This window comes from Schistocerca cancellata, chromosome 1, assembly GCF_023864275.1.
Source record: "Schistocerca cancellata isolate TAMUIC-IGC-003103 chromosome 1, iqSchCanc2.1, whole genome shotgun sequence".
NCBI lineage: Eukaryota > Metazoa > Arthropoda > Insecta > Orthoptera > Acrididae > Schistocerca > Schistocerca cancellata.
The window spans coordinates 865,901,441-865,927,004 of NC_064626.1; the positions used below are offsets into that span (position 1 = coordinate 865,901,441).

The window sequence follows — 25,564 nt, forward strand, 5'->3', positions numbered from 1 at the left end:
ATTCCTGATGACAGTTTCTTCCAGCACTACTTCAGACATTAGTCGAGTCCATGCCACATTGTGTCACAACAATTCTGTGTGCTTGCGGGGGCCCTGCACAATATTAGCTAGGTGCACCAGTTTCCTTGGCTTGTCAGCGTCTGTACCACCATAGTTTCTGGTCCTAAATCACAAAAATAAAATTATAAAAAAATAAATATATCAGTTGATTACAATTCTAATAGAATAGCAAAAAAATTGTCTTTGCTGAGTTGCTACAAAAAAATGCACCTTCAAAAGGTTAACACTGAGTATTGTGTTAAATAAATGCATGCTTCCTGTTGTAGTAGCTATAATGTATGTGTTGTGAATATTATTATTATTATTATTATTATTATTATTATTATTATTATTATTTATTAGCAGTAATATAATAATAAAATAGTAATAATAGTAGTAGTAGTTGTAGTAATAATAGTAATACATTTTGGAGTTGTCCAGTTTTGGCTCCAGATAAAGTTGGCAACCCTAGCTGAATGTGTTCTGAAAAATATAACTGTTTAAAGCAGTGAACTGCTTTTGCAACAGTGTGCACCCTGTGTATTTTTTGTTTAAAAAAAATGTGGGCACTCGTTCTTCAAAAATCAGTAAAAAAAAATTCTATGACTGTCCACAAAAATGTACATGAATGTATTTTAGATTATGTTGGTTATTAGTGAAAACAAAATAAAATTAAGCTGCTGTATAGGAACTAACTACATTAGAGGAAGCCTTTTTGAGATGATATAAGAATTTAAAATTGCCTAAATATCAAGGAAAAATTTTCTAGAGCAAACATGTCCCCTATTTATCTCAAGAACATCCAGATTTTCCAGATCCCACAAATGAACTGATAGAGAACAAAATCCCAAAAAGCAGAACTTTGTATGACAATTACTTCAGAATATAGTTCTACTTGAACTTCGAAAGTTTTCTGTTACGGTGAATTCTCTTGATGACTTGGAGTGTCCCTTGAGTGGTGAATGAATGTATACCTTATACCATACAAATTATTGGTGTAGTGTACTGATTTTCAGGGATGCAGCTTAACAATCCATTGAAATACATCACCTCATAAATGACAGACCTTTGCATCCTCATATCAAAATTTAAATCGTGGCTTAAGAGGCTTCAAAAGGCCAAGTACTGCAATTGAGCAGCATGAATTTTTGAAATTACTTGTAAAATAGGCATCTACATACAAAATTTTAACAAAATCTCTGATAGTAACCCGGAACCCCTGAGCATTAGGCATGGAAGGATCTAGGTGTCAAACACTGAGAGACAATGTGGAGATTTTACTGTGTCTTAATTGAAGGTCAGACAAGAGAAATGACATCCCATGTTTGCTGCATGTAACCAAACTCCCACTGAAAAGTACAAAGAGAAAGGACACATTCTTAGGAGGAGACAGGATGACTCTGGAAAATTTTGTAGCTGTCTAATTGACATGCCATGTCAGTTGAGTGTAAACACAAAACCCCTGCTTGTTGATAGCATGCAGTTTTCATTGTGAGAAGTAAATGGAAATATAATATGGGATCACAAATAGCTTGTAATGACTGCACCATCAGCTACTCAGCAAGGCCATTATTGGCGTAAGAAAAGTAGTAATCATACACAGTGACACATTCAAGAATTTTCTGTAGTGCAGTGAGAAAACTTCAAAGATACAAAATCGGAATGGTTGAGCAGGGAAGCGAACAACATTCTTTTAATTTACTGTAACAGTTTTTTATTTCTGCATCCACTGCCTTCAGCTGAGAGAAGCTTTTCAGCCATGGAAAAAAAAAAAAAACCCTCCTATATTTGTATTTTACATTCTCAAGAACAGCTTCCAAACTTAGCTTTGTTATTAATCCTCAAATGGGCATGCCATTTTTCATAACACACATGGGGGCGCACTAATTATCTCATAGATAACTGCCTCAGAATAAGAGTGTGCTGATGGCTTGGAATCATGGTCATTTTCATGCACGGATCATATTTTTTTTCACTGCGCTCGCTCTTTATTTTATATTATTGCTCCTCATTTGGTCATATGACAACACAGCTTATCACTGTGCTAGCTAACCCAGTAATAAAGGGAAAGGTATGAGCTCACAATTTTAAAACAACAATGGAATGGTGCAAGAAAATGTTTTATGTGATTGGCACACTTTATACATAGGCACACCCACTTGACAGCTGAAAAGGATCTAGGGCAGCTGAGGTCTGAGTTTTATGACAAATTCATCAAAAATGTAATTTCATATTTAAAAACAATCTATTCTCTTGTAACTGCTTACCTCAATGAAAAGTTCAGTACACACCACTGGATCATACAGTTTATTTGTAGCCTGTCAAACAGGTATATTCGCTTTCTGATTCATGTTGCTGCATTGAGTAGAGGTTCATAGTATATTATACTCACTAGGCATTTGGATTGTTATTTGAGATACCCAAAAATATGTTATTTTGAAAACAACTTTGTGGCCTGTTTATTTCTGTATTTCTGGGAAACTTAACAGTTTTCTTCATAGCATCTTACTTTGATTTGCAGGTGTTTCCTCACAGTCGTTCATTCAGTGTTTCACACTGACACATTCTGCATTCACAGTCCAGTTGGCTACACCTGGTGTAAGTACTGAAAACTACTTTAGATTTTCATATTCAATTTTGGGAATAACTTATTGAGTGCATTAGTTTACTAAACATATTGTTGTTATTTCTCCCATAAATTATTCATTTGGTTAGAAATGTAAGTAGTGCATTTCAGAGGATAAACCTTTAAACAAAGGAAGAAGTACATTCATATCATCTTTATTTTTCATATTTGCTTAATATATGACTGGTAGTATCATACAGAAATTGCTGTCATAGGTCTGCTACAATACAAAATTCATTTTCTTTTCCTGACTTCACAGTGCAATTATTTTTAGGATGAGATGCAGTGTGATAGATGTTAGGGAGCACAACATAAGTTGACACCTTGATAAAAACACATGTACATTGTGCCAGTAATGCCTGTTCTTGTAAGTACAGTTGCAAAATTGTACATGTTGAAAACAATCTGTCAAATTCAGAAAGCCTACTTAAGTTACAGGGTGTTTCAGAAGAAATGGCCAGTATTCAGGGATATGACAGGAATGACGTTCGAAGCAAAAATGTCTAGTAAACAAGGGCTCTAAAATGCATTCCTTAAGAGCCATGAGCACTTGTTCATCTTCACTACTGTGAAACACACCTCTTCCACTCTTCTGCTGAAGAACTACTCAAAGCTCTTAAGGTATGCGTTTTAGAGTCCATGGTTTCTAGCCTTTTTTTCCCTCCTGAGTTCCTGTCATGTCCCCTGAATACTGACCAATCCTCCTTGGACACCCTGTATATTAATAGTACACCAGTTGCCATATTAAATGTAAATAATGGAATGAAAGCATTGCTATCTTTCAGTAAGTGAATCCGGCTTCAGGGGTAATAGTGTCCCCCCCCCCCCCCCCCCCCCCCCCCCCCCACACACACACACACCTACCTTCGTGGCTACATTGACACCTGACTATAGCAGCAATAATTGGGTGTGGGGTTGTGTCGCGTAAACTTGGTGGTGTGTGTGTGTGTGTGTGTGTGTGTGTGTGTGTAGTGGAGGGGGGCAAGGGGGTAGAAGAAGGTAAAGAAGGTAGGCAGTGGGAGGGAGGGTTGGAGATGGGTTCCTAATGGTTGTGAAGGAGAGGCAGCAGGCACATGGGACAGATACATGTCATGAGTGACCTTGTTTGGTCAAAAGCAGCAGTAGTTGTGCACAGTGCACAATGATGTGGAAGAATGGATAAGGAGGGGGAAATATATATCAGAGGAAGAGGGGAAACAGCGAAGGGAACGGTCTGTGTACTGGATGAGTAATTTCAGGGATATCGTGCAGAGGTATAGGCGATAGTGAGTGATGAGTCAGGGGATAGTGGAAACTATTGCTAGCCAACTGTTGCCTGATGACTACATAACTGTCACCGATTGCCTCAAGTATTGCTTCAGCAGTACATCACCTGTCAGCTCCGAGCACATTAATATGGCCACTGATTGGCAACCAGGATTTTACTGAAATTCAGGACTCCACTTCATCGTAGTGTCAGAAGGACTGCATAATGCATGGGATGTCTACACGATGACATGTCTGGTTCAGGCACATGTAAATAGCAGATGCCCAGCTGACAAAGGGCGTATAGCTGGAGACTTCTGCCGAGTCGCCAACCATTATGGAGTCTATAGAAGCTTCTTACTGTTGTGACAGTGCCACGACATTTAACAGTGCCGCCACGACAGTACGCGCAAACGGCGATAGAGGCACTCCGCAACTCGGCTGAGCGCGGGAGCGCCACCTAGCTACGAACAGCGCTGGCTGCATGTCACGGCACGGCAGTCGAATGAGAGATACTGAGTTGTTATCATGTAACCAGCTATTGTTTCTAAGTGAGTGTGTTTGAATATCCACGCAATTATTGGGGATTAAAGGTTATAACACTTTTTGGCGACGAGGATGGGATATTTTCACTGCGTTGTGGATTTGTGTGTTTGTGATGGGGCAGACATGGAACAGCTTATGCAAGCGCTCATTGAACAACAAACACAGCTGACGGCTGCTATTCAGGCACAACAAACGCAGCTGACGGCTGCTATTCAGGCGTTGTCGACGTCGCTTACTCATTGTCTGTCTTCCTCTTCTCTGCCTCCATTCCCTCCTTACGACGAGGCTGCTGAAGACTGGGAGGATTATGAGAAGTGTTTGCGGCAACACTTCTTGTGGCTTTCGGCGTTGTCGACGCTCCTATGTGTAAGTCGTTATTTCTATCTTGGATTTCCCCACGGATCTATCAGCTGCTATCTCAATTAGCCCCTCTGCGGGAACCTGCCTCCCTGTCCTTCCAAGAAATGTGTGACTTATTGTCTAACTATTACCACAAAAACACCCACGTCGTTGCCGCCTGTGTGGCGTTCTACCGGTGTCGGAAACAGCCCCATCAATCTTACCGGGCTTGGGCGGCGGAACTACACAGTCTGAGTAGGAAATGTCAGTTTGTCACGGACACTCATCATGAGTCTTATGCTGAGTCAATGGTTAAGGATGCTATTCTACGGCTTGCTCCTGATAAAGAAGCTCGGCAACGTGCCCTACAACTGCCAAACCCGTCGTTGTCGGAAGTTCTAAGCATCGCTCAATCCTTTGAAGTGTCTCATGCTGCTGGCACGCAAATAGACGCCTGTTGTGATGTAGGCGCTGTACAGTCAACTTTAGACATGGACAATTTGCCTGTTTCACAGGAGAACGAAGATGTGGCGGCGGTTGACTCGCGTAAACAACGTCGCGTTGGGCCGCAACGCTCGCAGCAAAAACAGCAACCACAGAAGCAGGTTCGTTCCGCACTTCCTTCTTGTCCACGTTGTTTCGTACAGCATGACAGGGCCATGTGTAATTCATGTAGGAAAAAAGGCCACATTGCTTCTGTGTGTCAGTCCCCTAAAGTTCCTGTCGACGAGGACGAGGCATCAGACATGGATGTTAACTGTGTGCTTTCTCAAACAAATAAGTTGTTTGTTACTGTTTGTGTTCTGGATAAAGACATTCGCATGCAAGTGGACACTGGCTCTGCAGTAACTCTCATTAATTCTCGCACGTATTTGGAGTTGGGCTCCCCTCCCTTGTCTCCAGTTACGCGAAATCTGAGAACTTATAATAAACAGAAAATTCCTATCATTGGCCAGTTTGATGCTTCCACTGCCTACAAGTCTGTTGTTAGGCCCCTCACGTTTTATGTGGTGGATCATGCGGGCACTGAAAACCTGTTCGGTTATGATGCTTTCCAGTTGTTCAAGTTCTCCATTGATGATGATGTGCACCTCATATCTGAGGATATTCCGTATCAACAGCTGGATGGATTGTGTTCTGAATTTTCGTCTGTGTCTGCTGGTCTGGGTCGTGCCAAGGATTTTGAAGCCCACATTACTCTTAAACCTACAGCCCACCCTAAGTTTTTCCGGGCACGCCCTATTCCGGTGGTGTTGCGAGCACCTGTCAAGGCTGAGATAGACAGGCTAACAGCTTCAGGGATTCTCCTTCCTGTTACCTCCAGCGAATGGACATCGCCAATTGTGGTGGTTTCTAAACCAAACGGGAGTCTGTGATTGTGTGGTGATTTTAAAGCCACCGTCAACGCTCAGAGCCTCATTGACACTTATCCTCTTACCCGTCCTGAGGAGTTATTTACCAAGCTCGCTGGGAGCCAGTTCTTTTCCAGACTTGACTTATCGGAGGCGTACCATCAGTTGCCGTTGGATGCTTCTTCCAAGGAATTTCTCGTCATCAACACTCCTTGTGGGTGTATCAGTACCAGCTCACGGCTTCCGTTCCCGGCTGCATAAACTATCTGGATGACATTGTTGTCACGGGGGCCTCCACTGAGGAGCACCTTCGCAAATTGCGTTCACTGTTTCGGGTTTTGCATTCGGCTGGGTTGAAGTGCAATCTGGACAAGTCACAGTTCTTCCAACCCTCCATTGTGTATCTTGGTTTCCACTTGTCCCGTGAGGGCATACCTCCTCTACGTGAGCATGTTGCGGCCATTAACTCCCTACCACGGCCGTCTACGGTCAGAGAACTTCAGGTGTTTCTAGGCAAGATTGCTTATTATGACAAATTCATTCCATCTGCGGCGGCGGTAGCTCAGCCTCTGCATCAGCTGTTACGCAAGACCGTCCCTGTCTGTTGGTCCGACAAGTGTGAGCAGGCTTTTGTCCGCCTGAAGGCTCATTTGCAGTCGGCGCCTTGTCTTGCCACATTCCGTCCGGGTCAGCACTTGGTTCTGGTGACTGACGTGTCACAGTATGGCCTAGGGCCTGTTCTCGCCCATCGGTATGAGGATGAGGATGGGTCGGAACGACCCATCGCCTATGCTTCCAAGACCCTCAACGATGCGCAATGGCGTTACTCTCAAATCGAAAAGGAGGCGCTCGCTATCATATATGCTCCAAAAAAGTTCAGTGCTTTTTGTATGGTTCTAAGTTTCACCTCATCACCGACCACAAGCCACTGGTCTCTCTGTTCAGTCCATCGGCGTCGCTTCCGGATAAGGCAGCTCACCGCCTGCAACGTTGGGCCTTATACTTGTCTCGTTTTCACTATGAGATTCACTATCGCCCCACGGCCCAGCACGCCAATGCTGATGCATTGTCGCGATTGCCGGTGGGCCCCGACCCGGTTTTTGATCGTGATGAACTACTCTGTTTCCACATTGATGAGGAAGAACGTCGTGCGGTCGAGGGTTTTTCACTTGCAGGTTCGCAGGTCACGTCGGCTACTGCGCGGGACCCGATCCTGTGTCAGGTGATCGGTTTTGTTCAACGGGGTTGGCCGGACAGGACCAAGGGCCGGGCATCGGATCCCCTTCGCAACTACCATGCCTTGCGCCTTCGTCTGTTTGTTCTTGATGGTGTTGTTCTTCTGGCCACGGATGGCGCATCTCCACGGGTCGTGGTGCCAGCCTCTCTTTGCAAAGATGTTCTCAAACTGTTGCATGAAGGCCATTGGGGGATTTCTCAGACTAAGTCCCTGGCCCACAGGCACGTTTATTGGCCCGGTATTGATTCGGACAATGCCCACATGGTTGCTGCGTGTGGTCAGTGTGCTCAACAACTGGCTGCACCTCGTACAATGCCCTCTCCGTGGCCTGATCTGGCACAGCCATGGGAACGGGTGCACGCTGACTTTGCCGACCCCTTCCTTGGTACTTATTGGCTACTGTTGATTGATGCCTTCTCGAAGTTTCCGTTTGTTGTTCGATGTCCGTCGCCCACCACTGCAGCGACGACGCTGGCTTTGTCCAAAATCTTTGCGCTAGAAGGTCTTCCATCCACGATCGTCACGGACAATGGCCCTCAGTTCTCTTCGCAGGCCTTCCGTGATTTTTGTACTGGACAAGGGATTCATCATGTTACAGCACCGCCCTTGCATCCGCAATCGAATGGGGAGGTCGAGCGCCTTGTCTGCACTTCCAAAAGCAAGATGAAAAAATTCCTTAGTGATTTTTCCAGAGATGACGCTCTGCTGCTATTTTTGAGTTCTTATCGTTTCACGCCTCTGGGTGATCGCAGCCCTGCTGAACTCTTGCATGGCCGCCAACCGCGCACGCTACTGCCCCTGCTTCACCCTGTCAGGCCTTGTGCTGTGTCCTCTAATGCGGGAAAATACTCGGTGGGTGCTGACGTGTGGGCACGAGGGTATGGATCTCGCCCTAAATGGATTCCAGGGGTGGTCAAGGCTCTCCGGAGGTTTCACCCATCATCTTGTCCGGGAGGCACATTCCACGCACGAGCTTCCGTCCTGGACATTTCGACCATACTCTCGTGTCTCTCCGCGGGATCTTCTCGGGGCCTCACAAGAGGCCATGGATGTCTCCGCACTGTCCATGTCTCCAAGGAAGTGATTTTTTTTTTTTTTTTTTTTCCGCATGTCACGGCACGACAGTCGAATGAGAGATACTGAGTTGTTATCATGTAACCAGCTATTGTTTCTAAGTGAGTGTGTTTGAATATCCACACAATTATTGGAGATTAAAGGTTATAACACTTACAGCATCAGCCAGCTTCATTCGTGGACCATTTGCCGTACGGTCCTGCATCTAATACGATGGGTGCAAGGGTTGAATTGGAACCCTACTACTCACTTCATGCGTACCAACTGCCATCACTGGTCCTCCCAAGCCAGGCAACGGGAGCCTCCCAGCAAAAATGTTCCACTCCAAACCACCCTCCACTGCCAACAGCTGTGGCCAGGATCCTTACAGTGGATTGGGTGGCCATTCTGCCTGCTCTGCCATAACAAAGTCTAATAAATATGTGACTTGTAACATGAGTATTGCTAAATTGACTCCTGCTCCCCACCTATAAACTCAGCCTTCACATATGATGTGAGCTGCAAAGTACAATATGGTCCCTCGTAATGTGGTAAGAATTTCCTCTTTTTCTCCTTTTTAATTGCAGGATTTCTCAATAGAACTCAGTCATCCTGTTGTTAGGGTGGTAATATTGCACCTTTATTACCTCTTTCTATTTGTCTAGCAATTGTCCATGAATTATTGTGACAGACATTTTGCACATTTTGCCATATAGTTTTAAGTCTCCTTGTTAATCCGTTGACTTCATTTGAATCCATACCCACTAGTAATTTTTCTAATTCAAATAGAGAGCTCATTTTTTCGCCTTTACATAACATTACACGGGGTATGTTCAGTTAACTGATGGATTCATCTGTTTTAGGCAGGTACAATGTATGGCAAATACCTATCCAGTCATTCCAGGTTTTATTAATTTAGTAAGAAAGCATCATAGTTATGCTTTTGTGACTGTGCTCCACATTTCCATTTACTGCAAGATATTGAGCGAGGTGGTGTTCCCCCTGCGGCTCCGGAGGTTAGAATAGGCCCGAGGTATTCCTGCCTGTCGTAAGAGGTGACTAAAAGGAGTCTCTCATGTTTCAGCCTTTATGTGATGGTCCTCTGTAGGGTTTGACCTGCATTTTTCAAAATTTTCCAAAGAGCGAACCAATTGGGGAAGGGTGCTTTACATGGTGCATTGTGTACATTGTGCATTGAGATCTTTAGCCCTCTTTCTCATTGTCACGTTGCAGTCCCACCCAGTCTCCTTCTCTTGGGCAAGGACACCTTCCTGGGTGCGTTTTCCACCATGCACTATGTAGTGTCACTTTCTGTGCCGACAATGACCATGGACTACTTTGCACCTTGTATCCAGCACGGTAGCCAGTCCATTGGGGTGGGGCTACTATGTTCCCTGTTGGTTGTAGCCCCCTGACAACTCAGGGATCGCTCTGCTTATGCCTACACTGTTAACTCCCCACGTATGCCAAGGAGTAGATGCCTGTCACCCTGGGGCATCGGGACTCTCGGCAGTGGCCATCCTGCCAGGTGGCCCTTGCTGCAGCTGGGTGGTGCCCGTGGGGAGGGCCCCTGGTCGGAGTGAGTGGCATCAGGGTGGTTGACACGCCATGAAGTGTAGTACGTCATCTCTTGCTGGTGGTCCGCTGCCAGCAGTCTCTAAGCAGGCAAAGTCTAACTTCAGTGCTAAGAAATATGACCTCAAGTCATTCCCCTCCCTTGCCACACTATGAGAGGAACACCAGTCTAAAAATAGCAGTGAAGCTTATTTGCCCCAGTACCTCGTATGTACGATAGTTGATGGGGAATCTTTCATGTCCATGAAGCCTCAGTTTTTTGTGGAGCATTTGGAGGACAAGTTTTGGGAGGTGGAAGGCTTGTCCATAATGTGCTCTGGGTCAATTTACTCGCTTGTGGCAAGTTGGGGGATGTTTCTGTTACCATCACGCCTCATAAAAGATTAAATATGGTCCAGGGTATTATCTTCCACAGGGATCTTCTTTTGCAGTCTGACAATGAGTGGCATGCCAGTTTAGGGCGGCGAGGTGTTCATTCCACCCAGTGTGGCCATCAGGGTCTGAGGGATAACCACGTACTGGTGCCTTCATCGTGGGCTTTGAGGGTGACACATTGCCTGAGAAGGTCAAGGTGATGGTCTACCGCTGCGACATCAAGCCATATATCCCTCCCCCGATGTAGTGCTTTAAGTGCTGGAAGTTCAGCCATATCTCTTCCCGCTGTACTTGCAACCCCACCTGTCGAGATTGTGGACATACATTGCATCCCAATACTCCATGTGCCCCGCCTCCCATCTGTGTCAACGGCAGAGAGCATCATTCACCTTGCTCGCCAGACTGCGGGATTTTACAGAAAGAGAAGAAAATCATGGAATATAAGACCCTGGATCAACTGACCTACACTGAGGCTAAGAGGAAATTTGAGCGCCTACATCCTGTGGCTATGGCCTCATATGCTGCAGCTATTAGAACAGTTGTCGCCCCATCAGTTCTTCAAATTCCTGTCGCCTCTCAAAACCGGGAGACTACACCTGCCCCCTTGATCTTGATGGTGGGAGGCACTTCCCTCCCTTTTGCCCCCGCACCACCTATTTTGGGAGTATAATGGCTTCTTTGGCTCTTCTCGCTAGGATGGGGTCGCTTGGGTCACTCTCTTCCCAGGTTTCTGCTATTGGGAAAGATGACACTCGCCAGTGGCTGAAGAGCCCGAAAGCAGCTGGTTGTAGGGCTTCACGCTCATCCTCAGTCCCAGAGACTGATTCAGTGAAGTCCTACCAGCCAGGGAAACTCAAGGAACAGTGCGAGAAATAGAAAAAGAAGACCCCCAAGAACAAGGAACTTGTGGTGGCACCACACCATTGCTACCTATAAGCTCTGCGTCTGAGGATGGGGTTGAGATTCTAGCATCCGCTGAGGACCTGGATCTCACTTGACCCTTAGACACAATGAATATAGACTGCTTAGGCAATAAGTCGGTGGCAGCAGGTGACCCTGAGGCGTAAACTGCTTCATTGAATGTTCCATGCCTTCCCAGTCTCACGATGATGTCGTCCTCCAGTGGAATTGCGACGGTTTTTTCCATCGCCAGGCTGAGCTACGGCAACTGTTAAGCTTCACACCTCTTTTCTGCATTGTCCTCCAGGAAACCTGGTTCCCAGCAATGTGGACCCCTGTCCTCCGAGGCCATAAGGTATATTACACAAACCGTAGTGACTATAATCGAGTGTTAGGTGGAGTTTGCATTTATGTCCTAAACTCAGTCTGTAGTGAAGCTGTGGCTGTCAGAATACCAACAATGCAGGAAATAACTGTCTGCAGTGTATATCTTCCTCCAGATGGTGCAGTACCCTTGAATGTATTAGCTGCACTGATTGATCAGCTTCCTAAACCTTCCTACTGTTGAGAGATTTTAATGCCCATAACCCCTTGTGGGGTGATACCGTGCTTATTGGCTGAGGGAGAGATTTCATAACTTTACTGTCTCAGTTCGACCTCTACCTCTTAAGTACTGGGTCACAACGCATTTCAGTGTTGCTTGAAGTAGTTACTCAGCCATTGATTTATCAATTTGCATACCAGGACATCTCCCATCTGTCCACTGGTGAGTACATGACGACCTGTGTGGTAGTGACCACTTCCCAATCTTCCTGTCATTGCCCTGGCGTCAGGCCCATGGACGCCTGCCTAGATGGGCTTTAAACAAGATGGACTGGGAAACTTTCACCTCTGATGTCACCATTGACTCTCACCCATATGGTAACATCGATGTGATGGTTGAGCTGATGACTACCACAAACGGTTCTGCAGCAGAAAATGTGATCCCTTGCTCTTTGGGGTGCCCCTGGCAGAAGACAGTCCTTTGGTGGTCGCCAGAAGTCACTGAGGCAGTTACAGAGCATCGGTGAGCTCTACAGCGACATAAGCGCCACCCTTTCCTAGAGCACCTGATAGCCTTTAAGCGGCTCCGTGCCTGTGTATGTCAGCTTATAAAATGATGGAAACATTAGTGCTGGGAGAGGTATGTGTTGACCATTGGGTGCCATACTTTACCTTCCCAAGTCAGGACAAAGATCAGACTTCTTTTTGGGTACCAGACCCTAACAGGTGTCCCTGGCATTAGCATCAATGGCGTGCTATGTACCAACGCAAACGCATTTGCTCAACACTATGCTTGAGTCTCTGCACTGGAGAACTACACCCCCTCTCCCCCAGCCCTTCACACCCTCAAACGGCGGATGGAAAGGAAAGTCCTCTTGTTCACTACACACCACAGTGAACCCTGTAACGCCCCATTTAAGGAGTGGGAACTCGTCAGCGCACTTGCAGATTGCCCCGATGCAGCTCCTGGGCTGGATCAGATCAACAGTCAGATGATTAAACATCTCTCGCCTGACTACAAGTGACGTCTCCTCGTCATCTTCAACTGGATCTGGTGTGATGGCACCTTTCCATTGCAATGGCGGAAGAGCACCATCATTACAGTGCTCAAACCTGGTAAAAACCTGCTTGATGTGGATAGATATCGGACCATCAGTCTCACCAATGTTGTTCGTAAGCTGCTGGAATATATGGCGTGTCAGCGGTTGGGTTGGGTCGGGTCCTGGAGTCATGTGGCCTACTGGCTCAGTGTCAGGGGGGCTTCCGCCAGGGGTGCTCTATCACTGATAATCTTGTGTCTCTTGAGTCTGCCATCGAAACAGCCTTTTCCAGATGCCAACACCTGGTTGCCGTCTTTTTTTATCTACGCAAAGCGTATGGCACTACCTGGCGACATCATATCCTTGCCACATTATAAGGTTGGGGTCCCGAGGCCCACTCTTGATTTTTATCCAGAATTTCCTGTCGCTCCGTACTTTCCACGTCCGAGCTGATGCCTCCCATAGTTCCCTCCATATCCAGAAGAATGGGGTACCACAGGGCTCTTTATTGAGTGTATCACTATTTTTTGTGGTCATTAACGGTCTAGCAGCAGCTGTAGGGCCGTCCATCCCACCCTCTCTGTATTCAGACAACTTCTGCATTTTGTACTGCTCCACCAGTACTGGTGTTGCTGAGCGGCACCTACAGGGAGCCATCCACAAGGCGCAGTCATAGGCTCTCACCCACGGCTTCCAGTTTTCGGCTGCTAAGTTCTGTGTCGTGCACTTTTGTTGGCGTCATACCATTCATCCAGAACCAGGACTTTACCTTCATGACAATCCACCCGCTGTAGTGGAAACATATCGATTCTTAGGACTAGTTTTCGACGCGCGATTGACTTGGCTACGTCACCTTCATTAGCTTAAGCGGAAGTGCTGGCAGCACCTCAGTGCCCTCCACTACCTGAGCAACACCAACTGGGCTGCATATCGCTCTACTCTGCTGCAGCTCTACAAAGCCCGTGTTCAATCCCACGTTGACTATGGGAGTCTGGTTTATGGTTCAGCAGCGCCCTCAGCATTGCGTGTACTCGACCCAGTGCACCACTGTGGCATTCGTCTAGTGTTGGGAGCTTTTCGAACAAGTCTGGTGACCAGTGTCGTGGTGGAAGCCGGAGTCCCTCCATTGCAGATCCAACAAAAGTTACGTTGCATACATTCGTAGTTCTCCTGAGCATCCAAATTACTGTCTTCTTTTTCCACCCATAGCAGTTCATCTCCCACATCGGTGGCCCAGGTCAGGGCTAACGATTGTGGTTTGTGTGCGATCCCTTCTGTCTGAACTGGAGTCCTTCCCTTTACCACCTCCCATCCAGGCCCATCCGCATACACCTCCATGGTGTACATCCAGGCTGCAGATTTGTCTGGACCTTTCACATGACCCTGAGGACTCAGTTACCCCTGCCACTCTCTGCTGTCACTTCCTCTCGGTTCTTGACGTGTTCCGGGGTTCTGAAGTGGTTTACACCGATAGCTCGAAGGCTGATGGTCATGTTGGCTACGTCCACAGAGGCCATTTTGAACAGCATTCCTTTCCCAATGGCGGCAGTGTATTCACTGCAAAGCTGGTGGCCATCTATCGTGAACTTCAGTATATCCGTTCATGCCCCGGGGAATCGTTTCTTCTGTGTACTGACTCCTTGAGCATCCTAAAAGCTATCGACCAGTGCTACCCCCTTCATCCTTTCGTAGCATCCATCCAGGAATCCATCTATGCCCTGGATCAGTATCGTCGTTCAGTGGTGTTTGTGTGAACCGCAGGACACGTCGGCATCCCAAGCAAGAAACTTGCTGACAGGCTGGCCAAACAGGCTAGACCTACAGTTACCTCCTGCGCCGTGAAGTCCCACCTGAGTGTCGGTGCAGTGCCCGGTTGACAGTGGTCCATATTCAGGTGCACTGCCCCACTTTGACTGCCCAGCGATGAAATCTTGGGTTACCGGACTCGTTGACGCTAATTTTATCTGACAGCGCCTCATTGGCTGATTTAGTTTTACGTTTTATTCATGAGGGTGGGTTTTATAATTTGATCTAAGTTTTAGCGCATATCCTTTGTCCCTCTGTGTCCTCCACCCTAGTGCTTCTAGTGTGGAGGTTTCAATGTGTTGCAGAGTTCTGGCTTCTTTTTTATTCTCATGGTCAGCCAGCCACGGTAATCTCTTTGTTGTTTTAATCTCTTCAACACATTTCTGTGGTTTCCTTGTCCCCTTTTGTCCATTTACATGTTTGTTGCCCTTCATTGTTCTTGTGATTTTTGTTTTATTCTCACACTTGTGGCATTGTTTTATTCCGAACAAAGGACTGATGACCTCGTAGTTTGGTCCCTTTCCCCCTCTTTTAATCCAACCAACCAACCGAGGCGGTGCAGTGGCTAGCACACTGGACTTGCATTTTGGGGGACAGTGGTTCAAATCTGGGTCCGATCATGCAGATTTAAGTTTTTTGTGAAGCCCCTAAATCATTCCAGGCAAATCTGGGATGGTTCCTGTGAAGGGGCACAGCCAATTTGCTCCTCCCCACTTGACCTAATTCGAGCCTGTGCTCCATCTCAAATGACCACAATCTTGATGGGACATTGAACTCAGTTTTCCTACCTTCCTTTGCTGTAGGATGAAAAAATGTTGTCCTCTATCTGTTGATTCTCAAAAGTTTACGAACTTCAATGGACAATGAAGACATGAAACTTGTCCGTTGCTCTGTATCACACTAGGACATTCAAAAGGTGGAGCCAAATGTGTAACAAATGTGTTTGCCTTAGTTTCTACCATCACGTGAGCAATTGACGCCATGACTAGGAAACATGAGTGATCAATAATACATACTTATTTTCTTGCTGTATTTGCGGAAGTGGTTCTAGAATGCCCAAAACAGCTATTGCAAGGGGTGTGGAAGCTTTGGGTATTGTTTTCAACAGATTTTTATGCCTAATCAGCTGTGAAAGTCGTGCACAAGGACTACGGGTGTGTGTGTGTAATTTTCAGTATCACACTCTTGTCATGGCCACCAATATTTATTGGCGGTACAGGCATTTCTTGCCAACGTCCTGTTATGGCAAAAATGAGTACTGTCATGGCATATAAGTCATGGTATTACCATTTGGTTTTCCTATTGGGTTTTGTGGCATAAAACATCATATCTGAACATAAATTAAGCAGGGTGACAAGTTGCTGGCATTCCTCATCTTTTCCCTGTGCCTCATTCAATTCAGCTGTGAGGACTTTGTCCACTTGCAACACACAGACTTTTCTACTTAGAGCATTACTCACATATTAGCACAGATGTGATAAGATTTTTCCCCATTAATACTTTTTCTGGGCATTCTGACAATTGGCATGCTCACAGTGTAGGAGGAAGCTGAATAATTCCCAGATATAACTGCTTTTGAATGCTTTCTTCTACAATGTAGTGTAAATGATAGGGGATTCAATAAGGTATCTGAGATATTGGCCGTGTGTCTCCAGTTGGAATTCCATGATGTGTTAATCTGTGGATGGTAAATACTGAATTTCCTCTAACATTGGTTACAACAAGTTCCTGTCTGGTTCTGAAAAATACATTAGTTTCTCTCTCAAGTTATTTCTGATGGGTTGTTTTGATTGCATATACTTCTTGGTTCAACAGTGTTTTGTGATTCTTCATGGATTACTGTCTGTGTATTCTAAGACAATGGTCATTCCTCAAAGTTCTTCTACCTGAAACTGTTCAGTATCTACTGCTGTGTTTGTTGTACACCATCCAATTTGGTTCATGAATTGTCACTTCTGGCATTCAAAAATTGCCTTTGTGTACAGGAAGACACATTTCTCCATTACTACTTTTGGCTAGGAAAATGTCGCTTTTTGCATGTACACTACTCGGAAGTTATCTAGAACTTAATTTCTGGTGAGCAGATCAACCAGAAAGATAGTTCCTGTTTCCTTAAAATGCTAATGGTATGCAAAATGAGAGGAAAACCTAGGAACTGTAGGAAACAACAATAAGCCCCACACTGAAAGGTGTTTTGTATGTAATTTACCATGTTAACCAGATAAAGTTTTTGTTTTAAATAGTGAGTATAATATTCCTTGTTAACTAAAGCCTTAAAAATGATATATGCATCAAATGTATTGGAAAGTTTACTTGGTAAACTAATTATCGTTACTGTTACCTTTGAGGAGGCTTCAGTCATTTTGTGCCTCACAAATTTTCAAGTATACTTTTAACAATATTTGTGAATCAGCAAGGGGCCATTCTGTACTTTGCCTCACTTGTGCTACAAAGACATACAGACCTGCTTTTGAATACCATACAGTAAATCAAAAACTGTCATTTTCACTTATCTCATTGAAACAACCTACTTGTAGAGAGAGAGAGAGAGAGAGAGAGAGAGAGAGAGATAATCTTATTGAATCATAGTGTCTGAAATTTCTCATTATTTTAATTGTAATAAATACATTTTGCTGTTTTGTTTATTGAACATCTAGCATCTTGGTTTTCTTCTGTATTTTTGTACGTGACCAAGGATTCAAATTTTCAGAATATATTGTACTTTCTAATTGATGTTAGCCATGATTTTCTTTTTCAGGGCAGAACACCAGAATTCATAAATCAAGATGAACAGAGTCGAAGATGGTTGAATGATTTCCGTTCAAAACCATTTTCAGTACCACTCTCACTGGAAATAATTGATGGTGAGCATCAGGTTAATAACACATCATGTGATCATTCTACAGTAAGAAAGTTGCCTTTAATTAATATTAGACTGTTTTAGAGTATTTGATTAAATTAATTTTAGTTATAAGTATAATAGTTATTGACTGACAACACATGTTGCAAGACCTACCAAATCAGGAAACTTTTATGTCTTACTATTTCATATTTATGCAGAGTTCTTTTATGTTATGACTATTACTGTTGTTTTAAAACATTCAAAGTAAGATTATATTGGTTTCAAAATTTACCAAGCCATGACGAATATTTATAGCTGCTAATAACCTTGATGATGAGTGGCATGAATCACCATAGCCAGATAGCTTTGGTTTTTGGTCAGTTAATTATATATATAAATTTCCATTTCATCAGTTGCATTTGCAGTTGAAGTCATTTACTCTAATTGTGTTACATCTGTGTTTAGATGTTTATTCTGAACCCTAATACTGTGTATTACATATAATATGAACAGTCAATAAGGGAGGAGTAATTATCATTTATGGAGTGGACTGTCACTGCTTGAGGTTTGCAGTAATTTTTTGAGTGTACTCTTTTATTCTTTTTCATAACATAGACCAATGATGAAAAACTTTTTTGCTGAAAATACCTTATTCTATGTTTTTTAGGGTGGTAAGTCTAAATATGCACAGTAAAATGTCTAACCGTGGTTGTAAAAACTATGCTGGCAGTTTTTGTTATATTTGTGGTGAATTTGTGATTAAAAAACACCAAAGAAACAATACAGACTTTGTGAAAAAGGTTTATCTATAATACTTTGGATCTAAACTTGGTGATCAAAATAAATCTTGAGTGCCGCATAAGGTATGTTATGTGTGTGTTGAAAATCTGAGAAAATGGTCCAAAAAGGATAAAAAAACTTTAGATTTGCTGTTCCTGTGATATGGAGGGAGCCAAGAAACCATTCCGATGATTGCTACTTTTGCAGTTCTGATATTACTGGTCGTAATTTGAAAAACATGAAGGTAATAAGCTACCCTAACCTTCCGTCTGCCATCCAACCAGTAGGGCATTGTGTAGATTTGCTGGTTCCTGAATCATTAGATGATTTAAATTGTATTCCAACAGAAGTATTTTCTGATGTACAATCTGATTTAGATGAACCAGATGATGACGAATTCCATTGTAATGCAGAAACTCTAGAGCCCAAATTGTTCGCTCAGGCTGAGCTTAATGATTTGCTTAGGGATCTGGGCTTAATGAAAGATAAAGCTGAATTGCTTGGCTCTAGATTAAAAGAAAAGAACTTATTGGCAGTTGGAACCAGCAGATACATGTACAGAAAGAGGGAGCAGCAATTTTCAAGCTTTTTCAAGTCTGATGAATGAGTTTGGTATTGAATACAAAGAGGAAGACCGGAGGCTGTTTATTGATTCATCCGAAACTAGTTTAAAGGCTGTTTTATTACACAAAGTTAACATGTATGCATCTATACCTGTTGGACATTTTGTACATATGAAAGAAAGCTATGAAAACTTAGAAATAGTGCTCAATAAAATAGGCTATTCTGCTCATGGTTGGATGATAAGTGACGATCTAAAAGTAACATGCATGCTCCTTGGTCAGAAATGTGGCTTTATGAAATTTCCATGTGTCTTGTGTGAATGGGTCGGTAGGGCTAGGGATCCACACTGGTTGAACTGGCCTGTGAGGGAGTCTTTAAAACCTGGTGAGAAGAACATTCTACGCAAAAACCGTGTAGATCCAAAAAAAACGTACTCCTACCACATCTACATATAAAATTAGGCCTAATGAAACAGTTTGTGAAGGCTTTGCCGAAAGATGAACCATGTTTTAAGTATCTCTGCCAAAAGTTTCCACACCTTTCAAAAGCTAAACTAAAAGAAAGCGTTTTTGTTGGACCTGACATTATAAAATTGATGTTTGATGTTAACTTTGAACCCACAGTGACCTTAAATGAGAAAGAAGCATGTGTACCATTCAAGCAAGCTGTTACAAGGTTCTTAGGGCATGAAAAAGACCCAGAATATGTTTCTATTATAGCTACAGTGTTAAAGAAGTTTAAAACTTTAGGATGTTTAATGAGCCTGAAAGTTTACTTTTTGAACAGTCAACTTGATTACTTCCCAGACAATATGGGAGATGTTAGTGAGGAGCAAGGAGAGCATTTCCACCAGGACATTAAAGTGATGGAAAAACCCTGCCAAGGTCGCTGGAAAACCAACATGATGGGGGATTACTGTTGGTCACTTCACTGAACAAGTTCAGCAGGCGACTCATCATAGAAAAAGTTACACAGGAAGTTTCAAAGAAAAAAGAGAAAGAAAATACAAACCAATTCCAGCTGACAAGTGAAACCTCTATTGACGCATATCATTGTTTTAAGTAGCTTACTGTAAATACGAACCATGCTTATGTTGTAAAAAACAACACAACTAAGGCTAGTTTTGGATTCAGCTCATAAAAATTTATGAAGATCAGCAGTCAAAGTGAAAAAGTTTTTAAAAAATTTTTTCGTTGGCCTGTGTAATCTCTGTCCTTCTGTAAGAACTCAGTATATTACTTTGCAGTGCAGCAATACAGTTTCTTTTGTTTACTGCAGTTGATACATTTGAACTCTTTATTTTTTTCTTTTACAAGTTTAGATTATCTTACAAGATTATATTAATTATATTAATGTGATCATTTGACCATCATGTTTTGATAAACATTTTACCCCATTTTTTCTTCTTTTGCTTCACTGTAAACTTATGAATAAAAGGTCACAACCCTTAAGTTCTTAATAATGGCCGGAGTAAATCCTGTGTGCTTATAGAAATGTTATTGTAGGTAACACGCCACATCAATAATTCCAAAGGTCGGTCTCTCTCTCTCTCTCTCTCTCTCTCTCTCTCTCTCTCTCTCATTTAAAAAGTGAATGCGTAAGTATTCACATGTTGATGGAGGGGGGGCATAGTGGGGGGGAGGGGGGGATGGGAGACACAAGGGAAATGAAGTTGAGAATGAGAATGAAAATGGAAGGAGACCAGTCTACAGTGTGTAAACTTTTAGATGGCAGACCTCTCCCTAGTCCTGACTCGGTAGAAGTCGGTAAACGTCGGGAGGCTTCAGTGGGCACGCAGTTTCGACTGCTGCCAACATTACGTAGCTGACTGTGTTGTACAAGGTAGCCATTGTCGTCTGCTTCATTATTGTTTTGCGCTGTACTGTTCTGCGTGTTTTTATTGTGCAGTTGTGCTAAATATTATCAAAATGAGTGAAGAGGCAGTTGCTGGCCCATCTCGGGAGTCTCCAACAACCCCCGAGGTTTTATATACTTTTTTTAACATGTTTGCAAAATGTGTTGCGAATAGTGTTAGTAGTGAAGAAATAATAGAACAAAACGTCATGCCTGACATGGCACTTTTTCAGGCATCTCGATGTTTACCACGTCATATCTCCTGAATTATATGTCGTAAAGAGGCATAAATTTGCCGGCGCATTTACTGATATATGTGGATACTGTATGCGAAATATGTTGCGATTAGAGTTGATAGTAACGAAAAAATACATTAAAAAGTCATGCCTACTGCGGCAGATTTACGGTATGTACTGAGAAAATGTAGTAAGCGACAACCTTTTTTCCTTTCATTATTTTGTGGGGGGGTGTCAGCGAGAAAAATTTTCGTAAAGGTTTGAAACTGTATGTAACGTTTGTTGCTAGTCGCTAAGTGCTCTTGTTCTCAAATAGTGGATGCATAAATCTGGGTATTTTCCCACGGTGGCATCTCATTGTTTATGACGTCATATCTCCTCAAGAGTGTGTCTTATTTATTTATTTATTTTTTTTTTTTCCGGCTAGGAACCTTCATGGGCGTATGGAGAACAAATCACCAAAATTTCATCACAATCGGATGAATGGTTTAGGAACGCACAGAGGGCTGACATATATACATTCATTTTTATATATAGAGATTGACAGTTATGTTATACTATAGTTACGTTATACTATATGCCCAAACTCTTTGTCTTTAAATATGTCTGCTTGTGTCTGTATATGTGTGGATGGATATGTGTGTGTGTGCGAGTGTATACCCGTCGTTTTTTCCTCCTAAGGTAAGTCTTTCCGCTCCCGGGACTGGTATGACTCCTTACCCTCTCCCTTAAAACCCACATCCTTTCGTCTTTCCCTCTCCTTCCCTCTTTCCTGATGAGGCAACAGTTTGTTGCGAAAGCTTGAATTTTGTGTGTATGTTTGTGTTTGTTTGTGTGTCTATCGACCTGCCAGCGCTTTTGTTTGGTAAGTCTCATCATCTTTCTTTTTACACACACACACACACACACACACACACACACGAACCCTGCACTCCCCACACAACTCTGCCGTCTTACAGTTAACACACTGTAGTGCGACAATAGAACACAGCAAAAGGAAAGCTGAAGTTTTAAAATTTGCATTTAAACGACCAGTCATGGCAGAGAATCATAGAGCCGTATCATCATTTGTTTACTGCGCAAACTTGTGTTTGGAGGACATAGAAATAGGCATTCCTGGCATTGAAAAGCAAATGAAGGAGTTTAAAACAAGTAACTCACCAGATACAGATGGAATTCCAGTTTGGTTTTACAGATTGTATTCTTCAGCATGGACCCCATACTCTGATTGCATGTACTGCAGATCTCTCACCCAGGAAAGTCCTGAGCAACTGGATAAAAAGTGTGGGTGACTTCTGTGTAAATAAATTACTCCACAGAGCTAGAGATCAATATCCTAAACATTAGTTTGCTGCAGAATTCATGATCACATTCTAAGTTCAAATATAATATATTTCAATAAGAGAGAGAACAGTATTTATTAACAAATCAACGAGGATTTAGAAAGCATCACTCATGTGAAAGTCAGCTTGCCCTTTTCTTGCATGATATCCTGTGAACCATGGGTGAAAGTGAACAGGCAGGTTCTGTATTCTTAGATTTACAGAAAGCATTTGACACAGTGCCACACTGCAGAATGTTAACAGAAGCCTGAGCATACATAAAATCAATTACCAGAAGATACTTAACACAGTGCCACATTGCACACTGCTAACAAAGGCCAAGAACATGCAGAATAGGTTCTCAGATATGTGAGTGACTCGAAAACTTTAAGTAATAGAATCTGGTATGTTGTCCTGGATGGTGCGTATTTGCTACAGGCAAAGGTATCATTAAGAGTGGCCCAGGAAAATTTGATAGGAAAGCTCTTATTCTCTATATATATAAATAATGTGACAGATAGGGTGAGCAGCAATCTGCGACTAATTGCTGCTGCTGCTGCTGCTGCTGCTGCTGATGATGATGATGATGTAGTGTGCAGGACAGTGTCATCTCTAAGTGACCATAAGAGGATACTGGATGACTTGCACAGAATTTCTGTTTGGTGTGATAAGTGACAACAGACATCTAAGTGTAAAGTTGCAAAGTGATATGAAATGGATGGATCGTTTAAGGTCAGTTGTAAATAAGACAAATGATCAACTTTGGTTTACACTTGTTTGACATGTTCTTGAGTACGTCTCTAGTGTTTGGACTCCCCATGGAAGACTTGGAAGCAATTCAGTGGCATGCTAGTAGATTCATTACTGACAGATTCTGTCAATATGCAAGTGCTACAGAAATGTTATGTGAACTCAAATGGTAATCCATGTAGGGAAGTGGATGGTTTTTTCCTAAAACACTGCTGAGAAAGTTTAGAGAACTGGCATTTGCAGCAGACTGCTGAACAGTCCTACTTGGACCAGCATAAATCTTGCAAAAGAACTGCAAAGACAATCTAAGAGAAACTAATGCTCACATGGAAGCAAATAGACAGGAAAGGGAATGACTAGCAGTAGTACAAGGTACTCTCTTGGATGTGCTTAATGGTGGCTTGCAGGGTATTTGCATAGCTGCAGATGTAGATGGACCAGTGGACAGAAGTGGTATGAGATGGGGGAGCAACAGGATGTGAGACTGAGGTGAGAGAGGTGGGGGAGGGTTGGAGGTTGCAGAGAATTTGAGATTGGGATGGGCGAGAGGTTGGAGATGGTACACGGGATAAAACAAGAACATTTGGAGTATGTGGTAGTGGAGGAAGAGGAGGAGGAGAAGGTGGTGAAAAGAGAAAGTTGAGGGAAGCCTTGGGGACTAGTAGTAAAAGAGGGTAGAGGGTTTGCAAATAAGAAATTCTTTCACCCGAAGAAAAGTTGAATATGAGAGGAAAAACTCAAAATACAGAGGATCCTAAAAATGTAAAATGTACTTATTCTTTGATAATTAATATCTTTGGAAAACAATTAAATTTCATTACCATTCTTGCCTCACTATACTCAATACGATCGCCATCTGTGAATATATAGGCTAACCTGCTGAACTACTGAGTAAACTGTAGTTGAAAATGCGATGACAGAGTACATAATTTTTGTTGTTTTAGATAAAATCTCTCATCTACCAACAACTCTTAAATGACAGGGAAATTGATGTTGTATAGGTGTATTAAGGTACTTCTGATAAACCAGGATGATCCTTTTAGAATAATGACATGTTATGTTTCACATTAATGCCTGGCAGGTTTCCTTCCTCCTCCATGTAAATATGTATACTTACATGGTAACAATGTAGTCTGTTCTGTTCAAATAGAACTTTACGAGGTCAGGTAACTTTCCCTGTGAACTCCTCGTCCTCACTAACCTTGACTTCAGACCAAACACAGTACTGAAACCTTCAATCCTTTTTGCCTTTTTTCATAGCAGGTATTAGTCATGGAATGTACACTCTTTTGACGTAAAATCTGGATGGAAAGCTGCCACAGAGCCTAAGTATGTGCTGTTCGCGATTTGGGACAAATAACCTGGCCACACTGATAAATGTTCTGTCTAGCCAACTGTGTGATCTGGCAACACTGTATGCTGCAGCACTTCCTGGAGGAAGTCTTGCCTCCACTTTCAGTGATTTTGTTCCAACTGTGTCTGTGGTCTAGCAGTGAAAGACATGATGACTGAATGTGAAGTCCTGCGGTCGAGACCACTAGCTGCTTAATGTCATGAATGAAATTGTAATGCAGCTGCAATGTGTTTGATCTTCTGACACACCAGTAATAACAGTTGCACCCAATGAAGGTTTTGTGACAGATTGCTTTGTGGACTGTCCGCTTCTGAACACAACATGTGCAAGTGCTGTCTGGGACCCATCGGTTAGGTAACTACTGCCAGCAGTTGCTGCGGCAGTGCTGCGGCAGTGCTTCGCTGCTTTGCCCCTTGTCAAAGGCGCCTGCTGTCACTCATCGCTTTGGAGAGTATAAAATGCTTAACTGGTGTTGAGTGATGCTCCACAGAAAAGCATATGATTAGCATTTCACTCTCGATACCAACATAGGCAGATGATCCATTTTGGTATGATGACTTCCCTATTACCGTATTTACTCGAATCTAAGACGCACTCGAATCTAAGCCGCACCCGAAAAATGAGACTCGAAATCGAGGAAAAAAATTTTCCCGAATCTAAGCCGCACCTGAAATTTGAGACTCGAAATTCAAGGGGAGAGAAACAAAGTTGGTCCATTGGTCCATTGTAATACGAGACACAATTTAGGTCGAATGAATGACGATACAGCTACAGGAGTTTGGTTCGAGTCGTAAGCTTAACAGTTAAGTTTTACCAGGTAGCCATTGCTATACGTCAGGTGCTCCGTCTGTATTTATACGGGTACCCTTCCTTTTCACGTGCTTCGTCTGGTTTGAATCGATTGCTTATTTTGCTTTGATCTGATAAGTGCCGTTTTCTTTGTTATAGGTGTTAACATCACTCTGAGCTGAAAATGCATTACTGTACTGTGTAATGCATTGTTTGTCTCATTCTGATAGTGCGTGTTTACGGCCTGTCGCCGCGCGCGGCATGGCTTGCTTTTGTGCGCGCTACCGCCGCTTACAATTAAAAAAAAAAGAAAAGAGAGGAATCGTCTCACTAGCGAAACAATGGCAAGAGACTGCTATTTGTTGTTACTTACACTGCTTTCTTTGATAATGATCAA

General features: G+C 43.2%; 1 protein-coding gene across 1 annotated transcript in view; it reads left to right on the forward strand.

Moving 5' to 3' along the window:
- LOC126189673 (glutamine amidotransferase-like class 1 domain-containing protein 1) overlaps window positions 1-25,564 on the forward strand; it is an 81,273-nt gene that overhangs the window by 19,733 nt on the left and 35,976 nt on the right. The window contains exons 2-3 of the mRNA XM_049930962.1: window positions 2,561-2,637; window positions 17,435-17,540. Of these exons, the coding sequence (XP_049786919.1) occupies window positions 2,561-2,637; window positions 17,435-17,540 (183 nt within the window). The remainder of the gene's footprint in view (window positions 1-2,560; window positions 2,638-17,434; window positions 17,541-25,564) is intronic.